This window comes from Eretmochelys imbricata, chromosome 9 (genome assembly GCF_965152235.1).
Source record: "Eretmochelys imbricata isolate rEreImb1 chromosome 9, rEreImb1.hap1, whole genome shotgun sequence".
Classification (NCBI taxonomy): Eukaryota; Metazoa; Chordata; order Testudines; family Cheloniidae; genus Eretmochelys; species Eretmochelys imbricata.
Genome location: NC_135580.1, coordinates 42,247,475 through 42,258,293, shown reverse-complemented (window position 1 = coordinate 42,258,293; position 10,819 = coordinate 42,247,475). Strand labels below are relative to the sequence as shown.

The following is a 10,819-nucleotide window of genomic DNA, read 5'->3' as shown; positions in this document are numbered from 1 at the left end:
TAAGTGACTCCTATGCAGAGTTTGCAATTCTGTGGATGATTTGATGCTAATAAAGGTTAGTATACACGTCAACATTTTAAGGCATTTTGCAAAGTCTGAATTTGTAAAAAGAAAAGGAGGACTTGTGGCACCTTGGAGACTAACCAATTTATTTGAGCATAAACTTTCGTGAGCTACAGCTCACTTCATCGAATGCATTCAGTGTATTTTCCACTGAATACATCTGATGAAGTGAGCTGTAGCTCACAAAAGCTTATGCTCAGATAAATTGGTTAGTCTCCAAGGTGCCACAAGTCCTCCTTTTCTTTTTGCAAATACAGACTAACATGGCTGCTACTCTGAAACCTGAATTTGTAAAGGTACATTGCCAAGTTAGTGCTTTGGTCAGAAAACAGTAATAATTTTCTGGCTCCAAAGGAGTAAGTTTGCAAATTTAGGCCCTGATTCTACAAACACTTAACACAGACTTCAGTGGGACGTAAATCCTTCCCTGTTCAGCAAAGCACCTAAGGGGATGCTTAAATTCTCTGCTAGATCAGGGACAGAAAAAGGACACATGGTAGTCAGAGACCACCATTTCAAATTAAAAAAGGCCTTTTCTGAAAGTTAGTTTGAACTTCATATATAGTGCCTGCTTTCTGATCCTTAAATGGCACTTTTCCAGCAGCAATTCCATCTCAACACACCAGGAAGGTAAATTGTCAGTATTAATCTAACAGAGGGGACAGATTGGGCAAAGCACCAAAGTGTTTGAAGTCATATTGTGCCAGTGGCAGACAAAAAAACAGAACCCAGGATTCCTTGCTTCTATTCCCCTTTCTAAATCTGTCACAAATAGTTCTGTGACGAGTTGTCTTAAAGGATATTTTCTTAATGTTCCAAATCCAGCAGTGTCCACATCACAACTACCGCTTTTCAGATAAACTGAGTTCTGTCTTGCAGCCACAAAGAAACGGTCGGGTTGCAGGAGCAGCAGCGTGCACTGTCAGAATAACACTCCGGGTAAAAAAAATGGGTTATTCCACATTCCATGGACAGTAATAACTACTAACAAGTTAACAGGCACCAAACACACCTGCGGTAAAATCTATGGAAAAAACAGGAAAGGATTAGCGATTAACTGAAATTGAGCACAAGTTTTGCACACATGCTCAGTGTGTGCAAGTTACTATTCTTTGGCTTCATAGCCTAGTACAAATATTTCAGTCTACTGAATCCGGAAAATTTTGATTTTGAAAATATCTGGGTAAAATATAATTTCATATTTTCATTCCTGGATGACTTTTTACTTGCTTTAATGTGTCCTGGATCTCTGTTTTAATATGGTATCTGACTTTTCACATTTCCACAATACAAATCACTACTCTCTCTTCCCAATTATAGAACATTTTTATACATCTGATAAAAAGGCCTGTGATTGTTACCCAAAGAACCTGTCGAAGTTATCAATCTGGCTACTGTTCAGCAACCTGTGTGAAAGATGGTAATCTCAGTCCACAAATGCCCACAATACAAAAGCCATCACCATAATTGGCACACCCGTTTGTCGGTTTCAGGGAAGATCTCAAAGTAGGCCAATTTATCCTCACACCTAAGCAAGTCCCTGACTAAATGGGGTAATCTGGGGAATCTTGCACTGCTGCTGTATGGACTGTACTAACTCTGGATAAAGCTAACTTTGGTCTCCACAATTAATTTTTATTTATTTATTACTAGGAAAGCTCAATTTACTTTAAAAGAAAGCACTGAGCTCAATCTAGCGCAATTGACCCCTAAACCCCACCCTTTCAAGCAGATAAACCAAGTTGCACTTTTTTTTTTTTTTTTTTAAATTGACTTTCACCTTTGTGTGGCTTTTGGAAACCATATTAATTCTCCCTGATACAATGGGTTTCTTTTGAACTATAGCACTTCAGAATTCCCTTATACAGTAGACAAATACACACTCCGTTTTGGTCAATGTAGAACTACCCTTTGCTTTAAGGTTCTATGAAAAACCTTATATGTCTACCCCTTTCATAGAGCCTTTTGTAGCACCTCTATTATTAAGGCTTAGAATTTGGCATGCAGTTGTGGTAATTGTGAAAAACAGATCTACAATTCTAAAAAACTGAGCCTAATAGTTTTTAATCTGTTTTCCTGTGGTAGGCCCGAAATTTAGGTTTTATAAAAGCTTTTAATCAAATCTAAAGCCAACAGAACTATTTTCACTCCAGTGGAAACTAATTTTTTTTTGAAAGTAGCATTCCAAACTCAAACATTGCAGCATTGTGTGAGGGCACAAGAATGCAAAAATGTAGTTAGAAATGGATTATAAACAATTATTTTCATGAGCTAAAGTTCAAACTTATAGAAAAACACACATACGGAAAGTAAATTAGCTTGAAGCATTGGGTTTTAATACTTTACAGCATTACTAACACCACAAAGGTAGGTATGTCTAATAGTGATTAAACATGACTGAGTTTCAGGGCGTGAAACTGGAATTCTGGTTTCCTCACCTGCTCATTACAAGGATTTAGAGGAGGGCGAAAGAACAAGTAATGATAGTAGTCTAGTTGACATTTAACAAAAAACAAGCAGGAGAATGTCGCCTTCTGGTGTTTTTGAACAGCTAACGCCCATTAATTCACATTCAAACATACTGAAGTCAGGGGTGCTTCCCCTGCCAGTCACTTTGTCCAGAGTCTCAGAACCACTAAGCCAACATTTTCAGCATGCAAAGGTTGCATTTTCCATTTTGAACACTAAGTTTACTATTCTGAGACATTAGCAAAGATTTAATTTTATCTGCTTTGGTACAGTAAGCTATTAGTAATTTGTATAACCTTCACGTTTGAAATAGTAGTTTACATATGTTAGGTATAACTGGCATATAGTTACCCCCAGCTATAAAAGGTCAATAAATAAAAAGGCAGCTAAAAATATACGTTTTATTTATCAGTTTTCTAAAATGCAAAAAGTCAAAGATTAGTCACAAGTGACAAAACCAAAATATATTGCACTGTGTACAGAAAACATTGTTGACAAAAGGTTATGTCACATCATATTACAACATAAATTATAATTTTTCCCAACCTATCTAGAAGTGGAGATTTGTCATTTTAAAGTTACAGGGAAATATTTTAAATACTACCTTGTAAATGCACACACTTTAAAAAAAATGCAAGGGTAAGTTTTTGTATAAACATCCACAAAATGCTCTAAATACACCTTTTCCCTCCCTTTCACTAAGTTAGTTACAAGACATTTGTTAAAAAAAATTAGCCAGAAAAGCATGCTAATGGTGAAAAAAAGAGTACAAAGTGGTTGAGAAGTCCCTGAAAGTTGTTTGTACACTTTGAGAAATAAAGCTTTAAGAGTGCAATCACTCTGGTCCAATTAAAATATATTTCTGCATGTAATAATGGCATATGCGCAATATGCTGGTATATCTGCACGGCTTAATTTCTGCACAAAACATCTAGTACACTGGACTTTATAAACACTGAAAAATTAAATTGGGTTTCCCATTTGAGTTAATATTTACACAGATTTAAGTTTTATCTTTTCACTATTAAAAACAATGGGAGTATGAGCTCTTGCTGGTGAGTGTTTCATACAACATTAAAGTGAAATGGTCACTAGTAAGTTGTGATTCTATGAGTTTCGTAAGTTCTTCCTGTAAGCTATAAAGATGAAAAACACCAGAAATACAGTTGTAGTAATTGTAAACACATTAAGTGAAGACACATTGAAACTAATGTTTTAATTTGACTGTAGCTGAATCTCTTTATACATTTCCCCCTGCTATCCTTCAGACTCAGTACTGCCATCCAGAAGTATTCTAAGCTTAAGTGTTCTTTATCTCAACACTTATTGGCAAATCCACCCTTTTTTGTCCTCTTCTCATTGCCAAGTAGTATAAAAGAACAGCTTCTGCACCTAATGCACAAATATCCAGATCCATACTATTCCAGAGGTACAAGTAAGCTTCCTGACATCAAAGGATTCTACCCACACAGCTGAAGATCACTCAGTAACCAAATATAATGAAATGAGTACTGTTATAAAAACCTTTTCTGTGTATAATAACTATTTTGACTTTGAGAAAAGTCAAACCCTCTGAACACATGCATGTTTAATGTTTTATTTAGCCAGAACTGAAAGACTGGTGGCCAACTTAATGAAGGAACAAACTAGAAAGAAGGGTACACAAACTTATACCAATCTTTAACAAACAGGCAGTGGTAGAGAGACAGTATTCTTTTCTGCAGTTCAAGTTTTTGAACATATATTCGTTCTGAGAATTTATTTCAGTGTAATGAATAGTTCATAGTGTTTCAATGGTCATGAAAACAAAACATTACAAAGTTCATGGCTCTCCTTCATGTTCTCCCATACATTCACAATTTTAATCTGTGACCTAAAAATTTTATGAACAGATATTGACGTTAGTAATATGCTATTAAAATATTCCCAGCATTTAAACAACATGAATGGGAACAAAGAAGATGGGATCAACTAATTGGAGAAAGGATGCGAATTGTGAATCAAAATACCTGCAGAGTATCAACATTTTTCTTCAATATAGTGGAGTAATTCAGTAATTAACAGTGATTTCAAAATGTAAACTCAATTTAGTGCTGCATCATTACTAAGTGGATAGTTGAAAAAAAACACAATTAAACTATGTATTTTACAGCACTCATTAACCTGATTACCAGATCTATAGGCTTTCATGAAAGCTTCTACAATTTATAGAAAAGCTTTAGGCATTTAAGTGAGAGTCTTTTTTTTTTAAAATATATAAAACAGTGTACTGGAAAGATAAGGGATTGCCCCATTCAAAGAGATTAATTCACAAATGACTTTTCTAGAACAAAAAATCCATTTGTTTTATAAACCAGATTCATTTGACTAGAAACAAGTTTTAAAACCTTAAGACATGCTGATGCATCATAGTAATTTAAAGCAGCTGCTTTTCTAAATAGTGCCAAATATTAGGTTTGTTCTTCACTGATTTGACTCAGGGTAGCCAAGTTGTTTTCTTCACTGGCTTCAATCATTTCATTAAGCTCCATTTCATGGATTTCTTCATCATATGGTGTATAAAAACAGCTTCGTGTGTTGTCCTCACAGTAAATACACTCCTTCGAAAGAAATACAATAATGCTTTATGAGGATCTCTCACTAAGTGAACCAATACTTAAAAGTTGGGTCGACATAGCTGTGGCACGTAGGCAGAGGTGGATTAAGGTTTCGTGGGGCCCTGGGCCAGAGCAAGTGTGGGGCCCTTTCCCCACACTTTCTGCCTATAGCCCCGCCCCTGTTCTGCCCCTTCCCCCAACCCCTGTTCCACACACTGTCCCAGCCCATTTCAAGCCCCACTGCAGCCCCCATTTGCTCTTTTCTGCCCCCCCCCAACCACTGCAGCCCCAAACCCAAAGAAGCTCTGCCCCCTCCTCCTCCCACCAGGTCCCTAGGGCTGCAGCGGGGAGTGAGTGCTCCCCCAGTCCTGAGGCAGCAGTAGGAGCCAGAGCTCCTCCAGCACCTGGGCTGAGGCACAGGACTGGGTGCTGCGGCTTCCCCTGCCGCCCTGTGCTTCTGTGGGGGGACGGGGTTCGGGGCACTGGGGCTTCTCGCACCCCGCTTGCCCAGAGCTATCTGGGCTGACTTGTGCCTCCTCATACCAGCGGGAAGCTGGGGGGAGGGGGGACGTGGAGAAGAGAACCAATTAAAGGGGAGGATGTGTGACCTTCCTACAGGTCTCCTCCCTGCCCCTCATGTTACCTGCTCTGTCCTCCAGCTGCCCCCGTCAGCACATTTGGCTACCTCCTGCCCTTCCTGGCGGCCAGGCTCAGGTAGGGAGCAGGATGGAGCTGCTCAGTGGCTGCTCTGTGCAGCACAGCCAGCTGCCTGGGAGAGAGCCTGGCTGGGAGGTGGGGGACAGTAACGGCAGCCCACTTCCTTCCGTGGACTTGGCTTCTGGGACAGGGGCCTAGCAAGCCGGAGCCCAGCGAGCCAGAGCCCCGCTCTCCAGCATGCTCTCTGTGCACCAGCTGCCGCCAGGGACAGAGCCTGGCTGGGGAAGGGCAGCAGCCTGCTCCCTGCCCAGGCACGGCTTCTGAGGACAGGGGCCAAACGTGTTGGGGGGAAAAGGGGGCACTCCGGCTCACTCAGCCGTTTCCCCAGAAGCCGAGCATGGGCAGGGAGCAGGCTGCTGTCTCTTCTCAGCCAGGCTCTCTCTCAGGCAGCTGCTGTGGACAGACTCCCAGCACAGCTGGAGAGGCTCTGGCCCCCAACCCTGCCGCTTGTCTGCTGGGAGTGAGGTGCCCACTTTGCCGGGGCACCTAGGCAATGGCCCCATGGATAATATGCCATTGCATGTAGGGGTGTGAAAAATTAGTTAAGCTGACCTAACCTCTGATGTAGATGCAGATAAGGTCAAAGGAAGAATTATTTTGCGCACGTCAATGTTCTATATCAGTAGTTCTCAAACTTTCACACAGCAAGCCTGTGAGTATGAACCCCCTCCCCAATAAATCAAAAACTATTATAAATGCTGGAGGCAAAGAAGGAAGGGCTTGGGGGTGGAGGCTGACAGCTCATGACCCCTCACGTAATAACCTCATGACTCACGACCCCCAGTTTGAGAACCTGTTCTATATGATGGAATCTTGGACAGTCCATTTGTGGTCATCTGCAGAGGTGGTCTGTGATACTCTGTGCCTCAAGGGAACCCCCTGCACCCCCATGTTCATCCTTATAATATGACTGTGTGGTATCCAGTGCAAAGTTTGTCATATCAGGTGTCTTTGGAAGGCTCATGATGCACTGAGCATTGTTGTTACAGTAATGTTATAAGAAAAGGAGGACTTGTGGCACCTTAGAGACTAACTAATTTATTTGAGCATAAGCTGTAGCTCACGAAAGCTTATGTTTAAATAAATTGGTTAGTCTCTAAGGTGCCACAAGTCCTCCTTTTCTTTTTGCAAATACAGACTAACACGGATGCTACTCTGAAACCTGTCATTATGCAAGTGACGTTATACATTGTAATTTCATGTATATAGTTATGAGACTGAAAATGGGTCATCATAGCTTAAAATAGGCCCAGGCAAAAACTCCCCAAGAGCAGAGGGGTAGTTCACACCTCATCAGGGCATGTATGGGACAAACCAAACCCAGCCCAGCCTCAGGAATAAAGGACACCGGCCTAGGCAGCAACAAAGGATCTGTTGGACTCTTGGGTGAGTCACCTCCTTTCCTTTGGTCAGTTCAGGACTGCAAGGAGATAATGCTCACCTGCCTCTGAAGGGGGGGCGGGGGTGCAGAAAAGCCAAGAGGGAAGAAAGAACATGATAAAAGAGAGTCGTTTGCCATGCTCTTCCTCTCTTCTACCTACATCTACAGACACCACCACCACACGACTGAAGCGCTGATCAAAGGGGAGAGCCTGGCTGAAGGGCAACCAGCCAGCCTGCGGTGAGAAGCATCTAAGTTTGTAAGGGCACTGAAAATGTTAAGATCAGCTTAGAATGCGTTTTGCTTTTATTTCGTTTGACCAAAATCGACTTATTGTGCTTTGACTTTTGAACACTTAAAATCTATCTTTGTAGTTAATAAATCTGTTTATTCTACCTCTGAGGTGGGTAAACTATGGCCCCCTCCTGCCCAACCCCTGAGCCCCTGGCCCCACCCCCTGCTGCTCCCCCCCCTGCTGTTCCCCTTCTCCCACAGCCTCAGCTCACTGCGTCACTAGCACAATGCTCTGGGCGGCAGAGCAGCTGCAGAGCTATAGCCTGACCCGGTGCTCTGTGCTGCGCAGTGGAGTGGCTGGCTCCAGCTGGGTGGCATGACTGCATGTCCTCGTGCTCTGGGCGGCACGGCTCTAACGCCGCCAGCCACCGGTGCTCTAGGCAGCGCGGTAAGGGGGCGGGGGGGGGGTTGGATAGAGGGCAGGGGAGTTGAGAGTGGTGGTCAGGGGGTGGGGGTGTGGACAGGGGTCAGGGCGGTCAGAGGGCAGGGAACAGGGGAGTTGAATAGGTGCAGGAGTCCGGGGGACCAGTCAGGAAGGAGGGGGGGTTGGATGGGGCAGCAGGGGGCAGGAGTTCTGGGGGTGGTCAGGGAGAAAGGGTGGGGTCCCGGGGGGGGGGGGGGGAAGGAGGAAGAGAATCAGTTGGGAATGAGAGGAGGGGTTGGATGGAGCGGTGGGGGGTTGTTAAGGTGGAGGTCCAGGGGCGGTCAGGGATGTGGGTGGTGGTGGATGGGGCAGGAGTCCCTGGGGGGCTGTCAGGAGGCGACAAGCAGGGGAGGGTTGGATGGGGGTGGGGGCCAGGCCACGCCTGGCTGTTTGGGGAGTCATAGGCTCCCCTAACCGGCCCTCCATACAATTTTGGAAACCCGATGTGGCCCTCAAAGCCAAAAAAAAAAAAGTTTGCCTGACCCTGTTCTACCTGAAGCAGTGTGTTTGGTTTGAAGTGTGTTAGAGAGACTCCCCTTGGCTTAACAAGCCTGGTACATACCAATTTCTTTGTTAAACTGACAAACATATAAGCTTGCAGCATCCAGCAGGCATAACTGGACACTGGAAGACTGAGGTTCCTAGCCTTGTGTCTGGGTCTGGAGATATTGGCTAGTGTTATTCGGTTGCACAATCCAAGGAGCAGCTTACATGCTAGAGGCTGTGCGTAAACAGCCCAGGAGTGGGGGTTCTCACAGCATAGCACGGTAAGGCTGGCTCCCAGAGTCAAGGATTGGGGTGACCTAGCAGATCACCGGTCCAGATAACAGAGGGGAACGGCACATGGTCCACTCAAAACTTCTGCAAGCTTGCCAGGCGTAAGGTGGCTAGGATAACGTGGTGGTAAATGCATCAGTTCCAGAGACAAAAAACTTCTTGGCAAAAGAAGGGGATAGATTGCTGTCGGATATAAAACATGGCTACTGTGTTGTCAGTCATGACCTGGATAATCTTTTATTGGACCAACTTCTGTCAATGGAAGAGACAAGCTTTTGAGCTTCAGGCCTTAAAGAAGAGCTCTGTGTAGCTCAAAAGCTTCTCTTTAACCATCAGAAGTTGGTCCAATAAGAGATATTACCTCACCCACCATGTCTCTTTAGGACCAACACAGCAACAACCACCCTGCAAACATGTTCTGGACTGTCATTCCCCGTAGCATGGGAAGAAGTTACCCTAAAAATTGGAATTAAACTGTCTCTCAATGTAGTTGATCAAGTTTTCTGTGCAACAACTATAAAAATGAGTCTCAACAGCAAATGAAGACTTACATAATAAAGGAGTAGTATTAATCCATTTAAACTTACTGAATTAGCAACTGCTTTTGGAAGTCCACCCTTCTGGATCCATGGATGAACTTCAATAAGCTCTCTCTTTTGTTCTTCTGTAAACTTTGGCTGGAATTTTTGCATTTGCTTTAGTTTTTGTTTGTCCTCTTTTAAAACCATTTCCAAATTTCTAAAATAAATGTATTTAGAAATTGAACTGCACAGTTTTAAGGACCTAAAGTCTAATTTTTATCTGGCTTGCACATACAAATATCTTGTGGAAAGCTAACATTTTAAGCTCCCCCATCCCTAACCCCAAATCTATGTTAAACTTACAACCAAAAGTAAGTCTGAAAGATGTTATGGTTGTGTCAGCATCTTCAAGTTTGCAGACAGACCACTCCTGTGCCTCTGCTGATAGCTCATTGCTTTCCTGAAGTGCAGCAGGGAAAACAGACTATCCCTTTTCAGAGTGACTCTTCAGAAACCTGCTGGCAGCATCTGTGAAACTGACAAGAACGTTGTCAGTTGCACTCTGCTGCTGCTTAAGAAAGCTCAGAGCTAGGGCAGATACAGGCACCAGAGGTATTTACTAGAGAGGAGAGCTCAAAAGAGTCTGGATTTCTGATAGGGGTTAGAACAGAAAAAAGGAGACCTGTTCTTCTACAATAGGCCGCACAGTCAGGCAACTCTAGAATTAAAAGTGACAAAGAGACAGAAAACGCTCCTCCTTTCCAGGAGTCAGAGTGTGTGCGGAATTTGGTTCTGGGGCGTTGAATTAAAATTTCAACAACATTTACTAGTCAGGTGCTGATATGGAAGATGAAACCCCAAAGCAGAGTCAAAGGACAGCACCCTGGTAGGAATCCCAGTACCTTTTCCTATTCCTGCTAGCAGGAATAGGAATAGATTGGCTTCTCACTTAGGTGTCACACTTCCACTGTCTTTCATATCAGCCTCTATGCTTATGGGTTTAAATCTCTGGTTATTAGACACTGTTCACTGGAATAATATTTGAAACAATATACTTTTGCAACTGTTCCTACTCAAAAATTCTAAGACTTGGTCTACAACTAAAACTTAGCTCAAACTAGTTATATCACTTATGGCTGTGAAAAATGTCATGCTCTCTGCAATGGAGTTAGGTTGCCCTAACCCCCACTATAGACAGAGTCAGGATGACCAAAGACTTGTTCCGTCAGCCTAGCTACCGCCTCTTAAGGGAGTGGATTTGCTACAGGGACAGAAAAAATGCCCTCTGTTGCTGTAGTAAGGTCTACACTCCTGGCGCAGCTGTGCCACAGTTGCATTTGTAGTGTAGACATACACTAAGTCTATATTTATATCACATTAATAGGGAACACTCAAGTTAACCACCACCCCAAGCTTTATAAATCTAGAGGTCAAAGTTCAACCTCTTTTTGCTCCTCACAGGAGATAACAGGCTTCTCTTTTCACACACCTACCTTATCAAAACTGCAGTTACTGAAAGACAGATAAAGGAGGAGAATCCAAATCAAGTGTTTTAAACTAAGGGTTTACTCACTGC

At 43.1% G+C, this 10,819-nt stretch overlaps 1 protein-coding gene across 18 annotated transcripts in view; it reads right to left on the bottom strand.

Moving 5' to 3' along the window:
• Positions 1-2,919: 2,919 nt before the first annotated feature.
• The window catches only part of PER2 (period circadian regulator 2), a 72,495-nt gene continuing 64,595 nt past the window's right edge, over positions 2,920-10,819 (bottom strand). For 11 of the 18 annotated variants that reach the window (XM_077827108.1, XM_077827109.1, XM_077827110.1 and 8 more), the window contains 2 exons: positions 9,310-9,460; positions 2,920-5,132 (listed from right to left, as the gene is read on the bottom strand). In XM_077827108.1, coding sequence (XP_077683234.1) covers positions 4,983-5,132; positions 9,310-9,460 — 301 coding nt within the window. In that variant the 3' untranslated portion in view covers positions 2,920-4,982. Of the gene's footprint in view, positions 5,133-9,309; positions 9,461-9,606; positions 9,780-10,819 lie in introns of those variants that run through there. The other 7 variants (XM_077827116.1, XR_013347174.1, XR_013347175.1 and 4 more) reach the window with 7 other exon arrangements.